This window comes from Curcuma longa, chromosome 21 (genome assembly GCF_044706935.1).
Source record: "Curcuma longa cultivar G26 ecotype Majalengka, Jawa Barat chromosome 21, ITB_CL_G26_1.1, whole genome shotgun sequence".
Taxonomy (NCBI): Eukaryota; Viridiplantae; Streptophyta; class Magnoliopsida; order Zingiberales; family Zingiberaceae; genus Curcuma; species Curcuma longa.
In genome coordinates, this window is record NC_133881.1 from 9,020,841 (window position 1) to 9,039,763 (window position 18,923).

Below are 18,923 nucleotides of genomic sequence, written 5' to 3' on the forward strand. Positions count from 1 at the left end.
GACAACTGCAAGCAAAGACCTACCTCTTCTCCAGAACGCCACTGCTTCCTCTCATATTTTCTATAATGCCACTGACGATGTGACGGAAATTTCATTTCGACCCGAAAGTTTATCCTTTTTCTAAATGTAACCCGAATTTTATAAAACCGGCAAAATATCCACTGCCTGCCACATTTATGTTATTATTTTATTATTTGAGGTGTTAATTATTAAAGGAGAAATAATAAGCTTAAAGAAAAATAAGGTTGATTCGCTGAGTATTGGATTAAAATTGAATTGAACTGAATCAAAATAATTAAAAATTAAATAAATTAATTTTTTTTGAATCAATCGAATTGATCAAATTTTTTAATAAAAATCGAACAAACTGAATCGATATTTTATCGATTAATTTAATTTTTGATTGAATTAATTGAATTAACTAAAATTTTTAAATATTATAAAAATACTAATTAATTAAGAATTTTTATATTTATTTACTTAAAATTTATAAATTATTTTTTAATTTAATTAATTTGATTTATTTATTTTAATCGAATAAAAAATTTTAAAATCAAAATTAAATCAAATTAATTAATTTTTTTTAAAAATTAATTAAAATTTTAAAATAATTGAACTGAATATTTTAATTCGATTGATCAATATATTTGATTTAATCAAAAGGGTTAAAACTTTGAGATTTTTAGTTTTGAGTAAAAAAAATAATTAAATAAAATCCAGGGGTGGCATTCCTGTGAATTTGGAGAACGTGGAGGGCGAGATCACAACAGACGGCATCAGGCGGGGATGTGACAGTCGAGTCAAAAACATTTTTAAACGCTTTTCCAAATCGGGTGCAGTTTGTTGGAGTCAAAGGAATGGAAAAAAGGCTGATGGGACGTTTGACTTCATTACAACCGTCCGATCATCCGCCCTCAGAATTGATGGACGGGCAAAATCTCATCTCAAAAATTGCCGTAAAAATAAAATAAATCATTTACTTTTCAAATTTAAATAAATAACAGGAAAGGTGAAAACATTTTTGATGTTTTTTTAATTGCATTTGATATTTAAAAAAATAAATTAAAAAACCCTTGTATCTTTCCCAATTAAATACCTTTCTCGAAATAGGAGGGGAAGTGGGAAAAAGGAATCTAAAAGAGATACTTTTTGTTTATATTTTCCTTTTTCTTCTCCATTGTGTTTTTTTCTTGTTTTAATCTTCTCTGATACAGAAAAGGGATTTTCGCCGACGCCCCCGAAACGGATTCCATTAGAAAACCTCGATTCGGAGCGCCAGCCAAATTCCTCAAGCCGCCCTGTTCGTTAAATTCGTCTCGTCAAATTCTTGCCTTTCCCTTTTCCTCGCGATCGTCCCGCCGCCCTCGACGTACGATCGCCTTCCGATCGATTTGGCTTGGCGGCGCGGTCCCTTTTGATTCCGGCAATTTCTCTGGGCCGCGTCGATTCGCCGGCGGGAGGAAAGTTTAGAGCTTGGGGGGTTCCTTCGTCGGACTCGTCCCGGAATGGGCGACCTTGATTCCTGGCCGCCGCTGGCCGACGCTTCGGGAGGTCATGACTTGCCTTGTTCCCATCCGCAGCCGCCGAATCCGCATCCTTCTGTGATCAAGGCTGAGAACTGGAGGCGGGCGGAGGAGGCTACTGGAGAAGTTTTGCGGTGCATCCGGCCGACTGTTGTCTCCGAAGAAAGGCGGAAGGCCGTCGTTGATTATGTGCAGGAGCTGCTCACGACGCGCATGGGGAGTAAGGTAACTCATCTCTGTTGGTTTCTTGTACGACCTGTTCAAATTTTGGTTATTGTGCTTATTTGATTTTTTTTTTCAGTTCGTAAAATTGCTTACGATCAGTTTTCATCATGCTGTGTATTCATATTCTTGTGGTTCGTTTCATGTGCGCGTGTTTTCGAGGTTTTTTTTTTGGGTGTGTATTAACCTTATACCATAAAGTTCTAAATCTTGCCTTACCACTTTATAGTTGGGTGTCTTGCAGCCTGCATTGGTTTTCCCTATAGTTGGGTTCATGTTTCTGTTAGATTTGGCTACTTCGTTGATGACATAGCTGAGACTTATTGGGAATGCACAACCTTTTCATTGTGCCATACTGTGTCTTTGGGTAGTGTTATGATGAAAAGAATCTGGACAAGTCTTTTGGTTTCATTATAATTTTGCTGTTCTTGTTAAACTAAAAGCTGAAGGAAACCATATTATTGGATATATCTTTATCTACTTTTATATTAACTACATTTGAGCTTAGAACTTTTGTATATTTGCAGATATTTGGAACTGAAAATTTCCAGTTCTTCATGTACACATGAACATGTAGATATATACACACGTATAGCACCACGCATGGAAAGTGATCAAGGTTTTCATGTTAGCTCATAACCTTACATACAAACTTAATCTGGTTGAGTTTCTGATGGATTGTATTTTGTTTACATGATGGTATCCTTTATGTTTTTTTTTTGTTTTCAAAGTGTGATATTTAGTATAATTTTTTGGAGATAAGTGCTATTGACATTTCTGCACTAGATTTTTGGCATAATCTGATTGAATCTTGTCTTGATATCTTTTGTTTCTTTTCAAATCTCATCAGGTGTTTCCATTTGGATCAGTTCCTCTAAAGACATATCTTCCTGATGGAGATATTGATCTGACCGCTCTTGGCGCCCCTAATAATGAAGAAATGTTGGCAAGTGAACTTTGTTCTGTTCTTGGAGAAGAAGAACATAATAAGGATGCTGGGTTTGAAGTGAATGATGTTCAACTTATTCGTGCTGAGGTTTCTCATCTCGTTGAATTTTGGTTTATTGTCTAGTATATGGCATTATACATATATTCAAGTTGTCTTTTAAAAACGTGATCTATTTTCTATATATTTACATAACATATATTGCTTTTACATGTTTTAAGACAAGAGAGAGTCAAATGAATGCAAAAATTGATTAGCCTTGAAATTGAAATGTGCAAAAATCTTTAGAAACTAAAGATTTTATATTATGTAGAAACAAAACTAAATAATGTAATGCAGTATCCATGAGAAAGGATTCAAAAGAATAGTTAGGATATGAAAATCAAATTCTTGTATGATCCACGTTCACCTCATTGGCTAAATGGAATTTTTTAAAATTATGGTAATTATTTGTCATGCCTTATAAATCAGGGTGTAAAAACAACATATAAAAGTAATATAGCAATAATGAGAATGTGAATTTGGATGTGAGGGGCTACTAGATAGATACAGCAAAAAATATTACTGTGAGAGCAATTGGACGTACTGCTAAAATGAGAAAAAAATTGAGATGGTAGGGACATGCTCAAAGGCTATTTATAGATTCTATAATTAAATGAGTTGAACCGATTAAGATTGAAAGCATAGTGGTTAAAGATGATCAAATAAAACTCTAGTTAATAGAATATAAACTGATTTAAAATGTGAATATGATTAGCCATATAGTCTTACATAAAGTTCAATGAAAAGGTAGGATCCAAATAGCTTGCTCCTTACTCCATCGGCACCAGCACAGGTTCATGATGATGATGGACTTCACTTGATAATTAAATAAGTTGTGCCCTCTTCTTTTCATCCCATAATTGTGTGTGTGTGTGTATTTGTGTATAACGACAAAAATCAAAATTCACATTGGAACAAGGTTTTTCTAAACTTTGTCTATTTTGTTACCATATTTATGTGCATGGTTTAATAGCATCTATAAGGTAGTTATTCCATCAACTCTAGACATTTGTTGCAATCGTGCTTCTCAATACTAGGTGCCTGTTTGTTGTACTGTTGGCAGAATTTAATGAATAGCAAACTGGAAGTTCATCTAACCCTTTATTATTGTAGAAAGTTTGGTAGATGATATTTCCTGGATGTTCTCTCTTATGTGATTGGTGAGAATTTAATTTCCAACTTTGGTCACATTTAGGAAAGTGTCTCAGAAGTTAATCACATTTGTTAATGTCTTTGTAGACTATTTTGAGAAGGTTTGCCCCAAAACTACAGCAGAAAAGAGTCAGAAAGAAGTCATAATTATTACAAAACATTTTTGCTCTTGATGTAATATCATTTGCATTATACAAAAAAATTTAATTCTGAAGGTTTATGAGATTTTGGTGGATATTTAAATCCACATATTTGAATATTTTATTAAAAGAAGTAAATTTTATCAAAATTTGGAATGACTGCTATAATGTGATATTAGTTATGAATGGCTTGCAAGAAGAACTAGGCTGTAAGTCAATTGTTTTTCTGCCAGCTATATAATTTTTTTCATGGAAAGTACATTTTTTCTTAACCACTAAAACACTGAATGTAGAAAGAAATAATGGTATTGTCACAATATGCCAGTTGATTTGTTCATGTAGCATACATTTGTAAACTTGTAGTTTTCGTAAATTTCATTTCCCTAATGTGCATTGAAGTATGATGGTGATTGACAACTGCCTATTTCTGGGTTGATAAAGACTATCACATCTAGGGTAATCATATTTTGTGTCTTATGACTGAATTTTGTCTGTGCAGGTTAAACTTGTGAAATGCATTGTGCAGAATATTGTTGTAGATATCTCATTCAATCAGATTGGTGGGCTTTGTACACTTTGCTTTCTTGAGAAGGTACATGGGAAAAACTTGCCTTTCAGTTTCAAATATGATTTGATCCTTTATTTTTTTCCTTCCTAGGCACTAGAACTCTCATATATATTTTAGATATTGATTCATTTAAAGAAATAATATGTTATTCTCACCATGCAATTTGCAACTCAACACTGTCTTGTAGATAAATGAAAAAATTGGAAAGGATCATCTTTTCAAACGCAGTATAATATTGATCAAGGCTTGGTGTTACTATGAAAGTCGCATTCTTGGTGCTCATCATGGTTTGATATCTACTTATGCATTGGAGATTTTGGTACTTCATGTCTTCCGTCTGTTCCATGAGAATATGGATGGCCCTCTAGCAGTGAGTTATCCAAGAATAAGAATTTTCTTCTAAAATATCATTTTGTTCATTTGATTTCATATCGTTGTTTCTCTTTTGGCTTTTATGAGGGGCTGTCATTTGGCAGGTTCTCTATAGGTTTTTGGACTACTACAGTAAATTTGATTGGAACAAGTACTGTATCACTCTACAAGGCCCTGTTTCTATTACTTCATTGCCAAAACTAGTTCGTAAGGCTACTTTCAACATACTATTGTTGGTAAATGATAATTGTATGAAACATTTTTAACTATTTCATGACCTTTTTGGTGTGCTTGCACAGTGGAACCATTGAAAACAAAAGGAAACTGTCCATCACTTACCGAGGAATTTATTGAAGAATATATAGAAATGTTTTCAGTTCCATCTAGGATATACGGGAACAGCAATCAGGCATTCACACAGAAGTATCTGAATATTGTTGATCCATTGAAACCAAACAATAATCTTGGACGCAGTGTTAGCAAAAGTTAGTAGTATTTTCCTTTCAGTTAAGTTCCATGGTAAGAATTCTAAATTAACTTGAAAATCTTTTACTAAGTTTCTTCTTTTGTCCTTGTTCGTAGGTAATTTTCACCGTATACGCAGTGCTTTCACTTTCGGTGCTCGAAAACTTGGTCGGATACTTCAATCATCTTCTGAAAACATTGTAGATGAAATTAATTTGTTCTTTAGAAGCACCTTATGTAGACATGGAAGTCGGGAAAGACCAGATGTGCAAGATGTCACTTCTAGTTCCCTAAAGAGTGGAACAGTAGATCATGGGGGAGATGAATACAGAGTATCAAACTTAAATGCAGAAGATGGAATCGAGGACTCACATTTTGTGGCTTCACCAACTCGTGACTCTTATGGAGCATCGATTGATGCAATAAATAACCTCAAGAAATTAAACTTGGATGTGAATTGCACGTCAACAAAACAACATGGCAAACATTCTGCTAGTTCACCTACTAATGCAAACTGGTCAAGAAGTGTCTCTTTGGTTTCTGAGGAAGACATTACAAGCAAACATTCCATTGATGATGCTACAAATCTTCATTCCACAAGAGCATTTGATTCAAGATCATCAGATGAAAGTTTTAAGCCATCAACATCTGGAAAAGTTTTTCATGCACCCCACTTGTTTTTCTGTTCAGAGAACAATCACAATGAGAGGACATTAGGTAATATGAGTATGAGAGATAATGTTGTGGTGGGAGTGTCTTCAAATAAATCTACGTCCACTTGTGATGAAATGAGATACGAGGCTAAGTCATTGAATAGTGCATCCTGGCCTAGAGAACCCACCACCACTGCACTTTCTAGTTATGTTCATGAATCGCCATCAGCAAGCTGGAATTGTGAAGATTCAACCCATGGGGACTGCCCAGATGATGGAAAGTTAGATGATGCAAGTCCTAGTTCCAATAATTTATCAGACCTCTCTGGTGATTATCAGCTTTATTGTAGCAATCTACATCATGCTCAGGAGTTCCAAGAATGTTTGTTCAACCCATATTTAGTACCGCTCTACCATGCATCCCCTTCCCCATATCAAAACAAGCATTCCTGGAATGTGCAAAACATGTATGCACATGTTGGTGCAAATAGCCTTGTCCACATGCCACCACTTCCCCCAAGTTATTATTTGATCCCGCCATTAATTTCTAATGATTATGGCGTCAAAGATATCACAAAAACAAGGGGAACTGGTACATACCTTCCAAACATTGTGAGTTTGCACTTCACTGTTGTTTTGGTTCTAGTTGAGCATCATTTTGATTCCTTGTTTTGTGGTAAGGTTGCATATGAGTTAATCTCCATTTACTTATTCTATATTTTCCTATGTTTGTTTTGGTGTCCTGACATAATTTGAACAAATTTTAAAGCTTCCCATTTGTGATGCTTATACATGAGAGTTCATCATACTGTTAATCTAAATTATGAGATTTTGGGAGCAGTAACTTCTATGGATTTGATTAATCTAACCTAAGGTTCTTGGTACCATTGCTTAATTTTGTTTGGTGACTTTGATTTTGTAGAATTCTCGTTCATACAGAGAGAGACATGTGTCAGGAAGAGGAAGGAATCAAGTGCAAGCAAATCATCTTCCTAGATACTGGAGGAATGGTCATGGGGACTCACCATATTATGAGGGGTCATCAGACGAAAGGAATCATGTTCCACCTCCACCGCCTATACCTCCTAGTTTTTTTGGAAATGGTCATGGAGATCCAATTTCAACGGATTGCCCTCAGTCTCCTGGCTCTGCTTTTATGGTGGTGTCTCCTGCAAATGGTTATCCATACGCTCCTGAAGGCAAACTTGAATTTGGTAATTTTGGTCCTGTTACGACAGGAAGTTTGTCTTCAGGAAGGGGTGGCAATTTTGAGTCAGCCAATGCTGTTAGTAGGGGCTCTGGATCATCTATACCGGCATTAACAGTCGAAAGTCCTCATAGAAGTTTGAACAATGAAAGGTAAGTCATATCTTGAAATTTCAATTGTTAAATGCAGCATGATTTGCTCCGAAATTGATTTACATTTTTTTGTAGTTTTGATGAATTTAGAACCATGGTCCATTACAGTTACTCGCTGGTCAAGCATGGTAGCCTTACAAAACTTAAATTAGGCTAAACATAGTCAACAAACTCTCTTCTTTTGTTTAAAGAAAACTTTAGAATGCTCCTTTTCCCTTGATATGACCCTTTAAGATCCTTTGATGGAGGTGACAAATTCCTGCAAATGATGCATAAGTTATCACCGTCGGATGATTTTGGTCAACTTGAGAACCCAAAAGGTTCTTTCAAAAAGGTTTTTGTCTCACGAAAGTGGTTGTGAACTCTAGGTTTCAATGACAAACTCATTTTGTGATTATGTAATCCGTTAACACAATGGATTTGATTTAATATTCATGAAATAAAAATCACAGAAGCAGCAAATAATAAACATCAAGTGGAAAACACCTTCAGATACAGGAATGGTGGAAGAACGACATAGAGCTTAGCATGTCTTTTGAAATCTGAAAAACAGAAACTATGTATCAACACAATCATTCAATCTGTGCAAAACTGTGTCAACTTCCTTTATACTTCAATTAGGGCATACCATGCCATTGCTCGACAATACTGAAGATAAATAATCTTGATGAAAAATGCGCATGTTGTCATAAGCCATAACTTGGAAATATTTTTGTTGATCATGGCTGTCAAATTAAGTAGCAGTGACCATAAAAAGTTGGAAATGGATGAAATGTGCAGGCTGACTCAACCCTACCAGCTGAAGGATGATGATGACTTCCCTCCGTTGGCAGGATGAAAAGCAAGGGTAATGAATCCTGAAGCATTGGGGCAGTTGAAGACAATAGCATTGCAAATGCTGGTGTAAATTCAGGTTGAGAATTACTACACTGTGTACATTCTAATGGCCTTTTCTTGAGAGGTTTATGACACCATATTGTTATGGTGGATTTTAATCTGGTCAGAAATTTTTTTAATCCTTCCCATTTTCCGTTACTTTTTTATATATCTGGATGTTGTTTTAGTGCCTTTAGTTTGTTGATGCAGTCTAGCTGAAGAAGAATAAAGAAATGGAGCTGTAGAAAAATTATTGTTCAAGTTTTAATAACTACCTATCTATATATGATGTACCTTTTTCCTTTTACTTTCCTGGGTTATTAGAGTGCGCGTGGTTTAGGGATATGAACTTGCTATTTTGAACTCAGTAATGATGCTCTAAGCTCAAGTTAATTGTTTGATAAATTTGTTAGGAACATTCATGTTTAACATAGTTTTAGTTAATATGTTTTTAGTCAGAAAAAATGCTTGTTTTTTAAAATTTTTTTGCCATCAATCTATTTTTTTTCAAAATATCTTTACAATTTTTTAAATTCTATTTGTAATAATTTACAAATCAGTTAATTTCCAATGGCATCTCCTCCAAATTATATGGAGAATAATTAAAAGTACTTAGAGTTTCATATAGATGAATTATAAAAGATGATTGTCTATCTATATATATATATATATATATATATATATATATATATATAGTAAATTAAAAATAAGACAATTTTTTAATAATCTTTTATTTATTTTATTTCATTTTATAAAGGAAATTGAATCATCTAATTAACGCTCCATCCTCATTGTCTAAAGGCACTTAAAAAAATGATAAATCTCAATTGGCCTCATTGACTATTCCTAGGAGTGATCGATCTGGTCTTATGAAAATTTTTTACTGGCTATCAGGATAAATCGGAAAGTACACGTAGCGGCCAGCTTAAACGTTCAGCATCCTTTGATTGCATCCAAAAGCACTTTAAAGCAACAATGGAGAATGGATGGAGCTTTAAAGGTTCAACAAGGTGTTCAGGTCCTTGTTCATCGATACTACTTCCATAAGAGAACGAGGGTGCAAACATTTTCAGCTAAAAAAAAATGATAAATTAAATGAGTCTCATGGACTATTGTCCTTGTTCATCGATACTACTTCTATAACAGAACGAGAGTGCAAACATTTTCGGCTAAAGTGTTCACAATGGGGCATTCACACATTCGAGCAAAGGCTAGATCATTGATCATATAGGTGCCGATCATGCTCTACGATTTTCGCATACAGAATTGTTGCCAACCCAAAGGGGCTCTTAGATTATACCTCCTCAACGTAGGGATGGTTTTCATTGCTAACTGAAGTATGCTCAACCAAGAACAATGTACTACCAAGAAAATAGTGGGCAACCAATCAACCATTTGAGAAAGGAGAATGCTTATTTTATCCAAAGTGGTTGGTAGTAATCATTCATGACCAAAAGAATCATTTAGTCAGAATTGGAGAAAGGAGATTGCTCATGTTATTCAAAGTGGTTGGTAGGAATCATTCATTATAAGCATTTCATAAGCAAAAGCAATCAACAACTTCAATCTCCAGCCTAATTATACACGAAGGACAGATCATTTTTCCTTTATTGTTCTTCACGTTTAAAGACAATTATACAAGCAAAAGCTAAGCAAGAGAAGGATATTATTATGCAGACAAGACACCATTAATCTTTCTGGGGTATACACCCTAAACATTTACTTCCTTGTTTCTAAAGTTATTTTTTAAAGAATACATTTTATTCATATATTATGAAGCTTTTTTTATGTTCAACATACACCATTTACCTTTTTTTTTTTAAATGCACATCAGCTTGAATTAAGAGAGGAGCATATTTTGAACTATAGACCTTAAGTTTGCAAAGGAAAGTAGAGGCACAATATACCATATTTTCAACCATTACAATAAGTAGATCTAGTTCATATAGAGTCGACTTCATGAATCATATCTCTTCGTTAAATTTTAGGCAATAATATTCACTAATATTGAGTATCCTCTATCCCTTGCATTCTTTTCAATTTGAATTGCTTCAACTTGTTTGTCACAATTCCAACCATCTCTATAGAAACACAGCCAACCAATGTGTATAGGACCTTAAGTTGCAGTTCCAGGATGTAACATTGGTAGGCATTAGGAACAATACTGAAAGATATCTCTTCTATAAACAAACATTCATACCGGATTATTAGTCAATGTCAACACCACACAAGGGTTTGAATCAGCATTGAAAATGTTGCAACGTGAACTGAAAAAAGATGGCAAACTTGTTTTAGGAAGTGAAGCACAAGCAAGAACTTCATTGAAATTAGAAAATGAGTTAAGTCTTTATGAATAGTTCATCTGAATCACAACCATATAGGAACACCCTCCCAATGGATTCTAGTGGATGATCATGATCAAAATCAGAAACCAAATGATGACACTATGATATCATCTCAAACAAAACATACAGGATTACAAGATTTCAAAAACTTGAAATCATATGATTTGTGTTAGAAATTATTTTTTTTATCTATATTTTCCATCACCAAGCTAGCAACAAACAGCTTTTGGTTGTAGCAGAGAAGCTCAAGAACACCATTTAGTTGGCACAGCAAGCAAATATAATGAATTAAGATTATAAAAAGTTATGAAATGTGTATACAACAAAATATACATCATCAGTTAAAATTTTTGTTGGATCCAAACAATACTGTGTGATAAATCAACAGTACTTATTTTTTGTTTTCTTCTTGTTTTTTGGTTTTCAGCAAAGAAAGATGAAGGAAAAGAGGCAGGCAACAATAACCTCTCCTCACGTTCATCAGCAAGCCTTCTTCTCCTTGGTACCAGCAGGCGCCATAATCCTCCACAAGTACCTCCCGCTCGCCATATCGACGCATGTCCAGAAGCCCGAACAAACCTTCGAGCAAACCTGAATTTCACCCCAAAGTTCATCATCCAAACCACACAAGAACGAGAAAAATTAGATCTTTCTTCAAAAAAAAAAAAAAAAAAAAAAAACTTACCTTGTTGGAAAGAGAAAGCTGCTCTTTTGGGAAATCCTCTTCCAGGGGCTCTTCGATTAGGTCAGACTGGGTCTTGAGGTTCCTCAGAAGAAAGAAACCAGCCAAAGTGGCGGAGAGAAAGATCAGCAGCACTCTGAGCGGACACATCGCTGCTCCTCCTCCTTCAGATCTCTGAAACCCAACGAAAAAAAAAAGGAGCGATTTGGGGGGCGGATTTGGCTCTCTCCTCCGCTTGATTTGACTACGATGCGAATGGAGAACACCACCACGAATCGCGCGTTGATTCTACTTGGAGCTGGTGCCTGCTGTTGAATCCATCGATTATAGACGGATGGAGGGAGTGGTTGGTGGAATTGGGTGGGAAGAGAGGCGATCGGGTCTCTCTTCGGACGGAGTCTTTGGAGAAACTGAGAAACTCGCGCCGTCGATTGGGGACGGACCGGTCTTTGATCGATGAGGAAGAACGGTATGTTTCGGTAAACTTCTAGAAGAGCTCCATAGCATGTGATTAGGAACGCGGATATATTTAGTCAACGCAATAAAGGTCGGAATGACAAGACTTTTTTTTTTATTATTTATATCATTGTTAAGACATCATTCATTTATAATTTTTATTTAAAATAGTCCTAGTAGTTTATGTGCTTTATATAAAATAGCACCATTTTAAAAATGTTAATACAAAATATTCCAACATGACGCTGCTTTATGTAAAATAACCAATTCTAAAAATTAAATTATGGACTATTTTGATAAATTTAAACGAAAAGCGACGATATAAAAAAGAATATCTATTTAATTTTATTATAAATAAAAAATGAAAGATGCTTCAAGAATTAGATGGCGCGTAAACAGCAATTAAAGTAATTTAAAATATTTTTTCTGTTTGAAAAATAAAATAAAATCGTGCCAAAAAATTCATTTAAATCAATGAAGCCTGCCTGACTGATTCTTAGCAGGCGAATTTCTAAATTTGAATTACTCAAAATATGACATTGTTCAAATTTGGATTGCTCGGAGATACAAATTTCCTCAGAGAGAAGGTGACAATATTAGACCACAATTATGTATAATACGTATGCCATGAAAGGTTATCTAAAAGAAAAAAAAATGCTTTAAAACTTTTGACCATATTTGTATCGGACTTTTCTAGAAGACTAACGAGCAATATATCGGAAATATACCTTACTTCAACAAATAGATTTGTTTTGACATAAAATAAGGTTAAAGTTCTAGAAACCGTATGGTAAACCAACCGAAATGATTTTATTAAATAATAGCTTGCTTACTCTGCTACTGAAACTAGAATCATCGTATCAAGGTAATATGCTCACATAATTAGAACTTCAAAGCTATCGGCAGATCGATACCAAGTTGAGGCGACACTATGGGGGTTTGGTGGTTGAAGTAGCAGCCATTCTGCTCGAATGTCTTGTGGGTGAGATGCGCATGCTTCAACTGGCCAGGAAGAACATTCAGGTACAAGCAAATTGATCATTGTTTGTACTATATGGAATGCCCAAGATCACATCTTTAAGCGTTCTCTTTCATGTAAAGGAGAATTATGTTTCTGGACTGTTGCTTTGAGTTGCGTCTGTGTTGATCAGTCGGTACATCAGGTTAGAGAAGAATTGCAAGGCGATGGCAGATGATTTTTTTTTTCAGAAATAGGAAGTTAGAAGGTTAGAGGAACCCTACTCGCTGCCTATGGCTTCAGAAATCGAGCAAGCTTTGTGATCACAGTCCTCAAGCTACGGATGCCAGCACCTGACTTGGAGCTAACCATCATCTGCATTCAGTTTCACGTCATCAGATGGAATCTTTACAAAGAAAACTCGTGAGTAGTTCATGAAATCTGACATTCCACACATCATTTTCAGAGCATGAAAGCTTACCACTGGGTTTATGATAGATTTGTTCGACTTGAGATTCTGAAATGATGAAAAAAAAGGAGTATTACCACAATTTTCTGTATCCAACAAAACTTGGGAAGTTAGGAAAACTCACTTCTTGAATTTGCATAGCACGGCGAGCAACATCAATGGGGAATACCAAATCTGTCTTCGTCAATAGTATTTGATAAGGCGTTTGAGATCTGATGAACAATTCATGAAAAAAAATTCAATCCAATTTCAATGGAAATGCCACAGAGAACAAGACTCAAAACTAGAATAATACCCAAAAGTTCATTTGGAGCCATGGAAGAAACAATATAAATATTAAGAGAAAATTGTGCAATTCAGATTCAACATAACATAGGCTAAAATTTGATGATGAGATAGGATAAAAGGAGAATATGCTTGAAATGTAAAAACAAAATAAATCCCAATAAATGGGCCTTCAAGTTATCTTGATTGTTTAAATGTAGCTTCGTGTAAACATGCTAAAGCATATATTTTCTTGCAAGAGAAAGCTTGCATAATGGCAGAATCCTCATCCATTAATGCCAAGGCTCAATCTGATCCAAGAAATCTATTATTACACTTAAACCATTCACACCAGTGTATCAGTTTGGTCAATGTTTTCAAGAAATTAAATCCTGTGACACTCCAGATAAATCCTTGCCATAAATAAAATTACTTATCAATAGCAGCAGTTTCACCCATCTAAAAGAGTATTAAGAATATAGTTTCCAGCAATTTGCAAACTGCGTCAAAGAATTTATGTGGAGAACATCACACCTTTCCATCAAATCAATGAGCTCATGATCCCTTGGTTTCATACCCCATTTAGTGTCAATGAGAACGCAGACTTGTTGTAGGCCAACTCTAGTTGAAACATACTCCTTCACCTGAAATTCAAATCTCTGCTTCAGATTGATGGCACGTGTTATAGGAACCACAAGATAAGTAAAAGATGTTGTTCAACAGAAACAGCCAACATAGAATATAATAGGCTGTTTAAATTAGCACTAAATTTTCAAGTTTTAGTTGCAATAAATCAGCATAAGAACAACACAATAGGCTGTTTAAGCAACAATAGACCATTAATCATAGTCAGAGTACAAGTGTAGTCAAGTGTGCAAGTTGGGTCCCAAAAAGTAATCCTTTTTTGCAACATGCATATGAATTATCCATAATTCACTAATACATACTTTAAGATGATGGAATTTGGTTGGATAATCTTATTTTCTCAATCAAAAAAAACTCTTCAGTCCAATCTGTGTCACATTTTGAGATTGGGTTAGAATTCCTTATACAACTTTCCAGCCAATTAACAAGTAGGAAACTTTAGCCCATGATGAGAAGTGAGAACACCTTTAAGACGTTTTTGTCCTCAACAATGCTGAACTAAAAATGCATCTGAAGGCTCCAGATAGTGGAGATCTTCCTGGTCCAAGAATCATTATTTATTTTAGTATAAGTAATTATTATTTAAGGTCACGGGTTTGAGTCGTAGAAAAACAGCCTTTTGCAAAATGCAAAATAAGACTGTGTACAATAGATTCAATGTGGTCCAACCCTTCTCCGAAACCTCGCATTAGCGGGAGCTTCGTGCACCAAACTGCCTTTTATAAATAATCCAACCTAATTAAGAAAATAGAACTCTAATTTTCAGTTCATGGGCTATCACAAGAAAATTAACAATGTTGGCAGAAAATTGTCAGGACATATGTTGTTGAAGGTCAATATGCTACTGAGCTTTGATAAGTTGATGTACTTTGCAAAAATTCTCAATGAAAGATTTCTATCATCTAGAATTTGGCTGATTCATTTGAAAAAAAAAAAGAAGAGTAATTAAAAAAAAGTATATTAAATAAAGGTGTTTGTTAAAGAGATATGTAATAATTATGCAGAATGAAGTTGAACAAACACAATGATCCTACTAGACCAAGGAATTTATCATAAACATTATATAGGTACAAAGTTAAGAAGTATACAAATGCAAACTCACAAGTTCCTCCCATGCATCTTTTACTTCTTCTTTTGCATATGCAAAGCCATATCCAGGCAAATCAACTAAACATAGCTTTGAGCCAAGCTTGAAAAAGTTAATAGTCTGCAAAAGGATAAATTAGAACCTTTTTGTTCATTTACCATACACATGGCATGCTGGCTAATTAAACACAAAATACCTGAGTAAGGCCTGGCTTATCCGATGTCCATACTACTCCCCATTGTCTAGTAAGAGCATTCAAGAGTGAGGATTTCCCGACATTTGATCTACCTAACATGACCAAATTATCTTGTCAAGCAGTCAATTCCCTATCTCTTCAAAATCTAAAAGTGAAAGTTCTAGAAAGACACAGAAAACTAAATAAACAAGCTTTTTAATCTAAACCATGGATACATCATCCAACAACAGGAAATAGTAACACGCTCCAGATGCAGAATTGAATATTTCATAACTAACCAGAATAACTTGTCAAACAGGTAAATATTCTAGAAAAATGGAGATGACTAACTAAACCAAATTAGTTATCCTGTGTAACTTCTAAAATAATATAGGACAATCTCAAAAATATTTGAACAATAAAGTTGAATAAAGAGTTGTCTAGATTATTAATAGCTGTCCAACATTTTTTACATTTAACTCCTATTTGGCAATAGGGTATATATGTCACATAGAGGTATAAAGATTCTTATAAAATAAAATTAAAAAAATAGTTTGTGCAACCCAAGCAAGCTAGCTCCTCAAAAAAAAAAAACAAAAGATTGTAGAATACCTGCAAAAGCTATCTCTGGAATTATGGGAGGTGGAAATGAGGACGAAACTTTTGCTGAAGCAAAAAACTCCAGCTTATTCCTAAATGCCTGAATGAAGGAAAACGCCATAAATAGGTCAAAATAATTGTCAAGAAGCTCCAACAGTATTCAATGAAATAGTGAATATAAAAAAACCTATATGGGAATGTTTACAGTGGTCCTATAGACAGAAACACATCAAGACACTTAAGATCAAACCAACATGAAACAATATTTACATTGTTTCTTTCTAAGCCAATATAAATGAAGAGAAAAAAAAAATATCCTCAGTGACACTTAAGATCAAACCAACATGAAACAATATTTACATTGTTTCTTTCTAAGCCAATATAAATGAAGAGAAAAAAAAATATCCTCAGTGCCAACTAATATTAATACTTTTGTGATTGAAAAAAAAGAAACTGACTTATAATTGGCTTGCCCATAGAAAAGTCATACATTTTCCTCAATCCTTTCTCTTTCAGTGCTTGTTGAGAAGGGAACATTATCCAAAGGCGCAGAGAGCTTGACATTATAACCAACATTTTTTAATTCGATCATTCGCCTACGCCCCAATAGCTAGCAAGGACAAAGCATTAAGTACAATAGAAAACCATGAAAGAAATGAGCTCAAAGATTTATCAATTTACATTATCTTCGACAAAAGAAAGGATTGAAGAGCTTGGCTGTATTGCACGAAACTGAGCATTCTTTGAGATTTCAGTCTTTTCCTTATTAACCTTCTCTGCATGCCATGTATGCAAAATACAGGGGGGAAAAAATTAAAAACCAACACAAGAGCTTAATAATTTGAGCCACTGATGATCATTGACATTCATCCTTTCAGCCCGTGTGCAATATTCCACTGAACTAGTCATGAGGCAATACTTTACTGCAACATTCAACAAGTTCATGGCATCCAATCTTAATAAAGATCTTCCTAATGTGAACGCTGACTCTATAGAGTCCAGTAAAAGGAAGATGTCAGAAGTAAAATAGAAAAATGAAACAAAAGTTATGAATACTATCACAGGGAACCTATGATGAAGAATTTGGAAAGAAGTGTGAAAGCGAGAGATACTGACCACTGTTAGTAACACCGTCATCCAATCGCTTGTTTGAAGTGTCATATGGATCAATTCTAATGCCTCTCTTTTTCTTTCTCACTGGAAGATTTGTTCCGGCAGGGGCATTACCCAAAGCCTTCCTGTTGACCCGGATCTTTTTTCCAGATTTATCAAGCACTCTTGTCTGAAACCTTTCATGTTTGGTTTCTGTAAGTTGGCTTGAATTACTTTTCTTCTTTGTGTCATCTTCTGATATTCCATCTACAGTACCAACATCACCTCCCTCGGAAGATGCATTTCTGGATTGCTTCGTCATCTTTGGCCCAAATTTATCAGAAGAGTTTTCAAAGCTGTCTTGCTTGGACTTAACCTTAGCACAATAATCATTAGTGCGGGCTCCTATATAATCTTCTTTACCAAGCAAATAACCATTGCTCAAAGTCCTGCCTTTGCGCATGATAGGTCTCGGATTAGATGCTTCATGTACATCAGAATCACCATCATACACACCTTTCCATTTAGCACTATAACTTTTTCTTCTAGATATTCTTGCTTCACTAGACTGCTCCTTATTCCAAGTAGCAGCATCCTTCTTTGCCCTCCCACGAGGCTGAAAATCAGAACTTCCCCTAAAATTACTGAATTTTGCATTTCCTTCCCTAATCAGCTTCTTCCTTTTGTTATCAATTTCCCTGTTCCTTGTTCCTCTATATGGTACGCCATCAGAATCAAAACGGTCATCTTCAGAAATTTGAAACTCCCTTACGTTCTTTCTCTTCCTACCATCTGCTTTCTCTGCCTTAAGTTTGCTCCGGACACTCGTCTTCAAATGAAATCCAGCAGGCATAATCTCGAAAGATCGAAACAAGATGACAACCCCTTTTCAACAAGTAAACCCTAGATTATTCAAATAAAATGTAAAACACTTCCATATTTTTATATCAATATATCACTCTGAATATATTTCAGAATGTTCTGGAGAACATATAAAAAAACACATGAATGTAATACACTGGTGAAAAAAAAAGGTAAAAGAATCAAATTCATTGATGGCACTATCCCGTCCCTTTAAAATGGACTAAAAAAAAATCGGAATCCTAGTGAAGCAAGCAGAGAACCATGCTGTGGAACAAGATATCATAGCGGAAGTCAAAGAAACCTGCTCGTCAATGAGAACTCCAGTCGTGGCCTCGCACAAGGGCTGGTTCGCCGCCGGCGTTGCAGATCAGCAGAGCTCGAGCAGAAGAAAAAGAAGGGAATTTTAGGTCAGGCGCGATGTTGTGTTATAATATTAAAAAAAATGAGAGATTTTCACTTTGCCCTAAAAAAAATTAGTGCCCCTTTGGAATCTCAAAATATGTTATAATTTTTTCAACAAAATTGAAATTCTTTAAGATGATTTTTTTTAAAAAAAATAAAATATATTCGATTTAAAATATTTTAATACTAAAATGATATTAGGCCACTCTAACAAAGTTTATCTTTGGTAAAACTCTATTTAGAAATTATAAAGAATTAAAATAACACTTGAGCAATTACTAAATTATATTAAGCAGATAAAATGATTCTCATTATTAAATAATGAAAGAAACAAAATTAAAAAGCCATCAATTTGCTTAAAATTTAATAAAACAGCACACCGCTCTTTATTTTATACTCAAAATATCCTTTTATTTTTAATTTATCGTAAAAATGTGAATTGATAGTTTAATAACCTTCTTTGGGGTGGGAGTTGTTTTGTACAAAATATATATATCCAACATTGAATTACAGAGAAATATATTAACTATTATATTATAGATGAGTGCTATTTAAATTTTTTTAAA

General features: G+C 34.6%; 3 protein-coding genes across 3 annotated transcripts; 1 reads left to right on the top strand and 2 right to left on the bottom strand.

Moving 5' to 3' along the window:
- Positions 1–1,200: 1,200 nt before the first annotated feature.
- On the top strand, positions 1,201–8,280 carry LOC141814399 (uncharacterized). The gene is made up of 9 exons (XM_074702358.1): positions 1,201–1,748; positions 2,596–2,781; positions 4,525–4,617; positions 4,781–4,963; positions 5,070–5,172; positions 5,265–5,450; positions 5,548–6,695; positions 7,006–7,442; positions 8,223–8,280. Exons 1-9 carry the CDS (start codon positions 1,506–1,508, stop codon positions 8,278–8,280), a joined length of 2,637 nt encoding a protein of 878 aa, XP_074558459.1. The 5' UTR covers positions 1,201–1,505.
- A 2,565-nt stretch (positions 8,281–10,845) lies between these two features.
- Positions 10,846–11,774, bottom strand: LOC141815447 (uncharacterized). The gene is made up of 2 exons (XM_074703392.1): positions 11,349–11,774; positions 10,846–11,254 (listed from the first exon to the last, which is right to left on the bottom strand). The coding sequence occupies exons 1-2, from the start codon at positions 11,493–11,495 to the stop codon at positions 11,144–11,146; spliced, it is 258 nt and encodes an 85-aa protein (XP_074559493.1). The 5' UTR covers positions 11,496–11,774; the 3' UTR covers positions 10,846–11,143.
- Positions 11,775–12,534: 760 nt separating this feature from the next.
- Positions 12,535–18,341, bottom strand: LOC141814850 (uncharacterized). Its single transcript, XM_074702801.1, has 12 exons — positions 18,257–18,341; positions 17,116–17,994; positions 16,681–16,775; positions 16,490–16,609; positions 16,012–16,099; positions 15,421–15,512; positions 15,240–15,344; positions 14,027–14,136; positions 13,353–13,440; positions 13,241–13,276; positions 13,044–13,134; positions 12,535–12,939 (listed from the first exon to the last, which is right to left on the bottom strand). Exons 2-11 carry the CDS (start codon positions 17,942–17,944, stop codon positions 13,051–13,053), a joined length of 1,647 nt encoding a protein of 548 aa, XP_074558902.1. The 5' UTR covers positions 17,945–17,994; positions 18,257–18,341; the 3' UTR covers positions 12,535–12,939; positions 13,044–13,050.
- Positions 18,342–18,923: the final 582 nt, after the last annotated feature.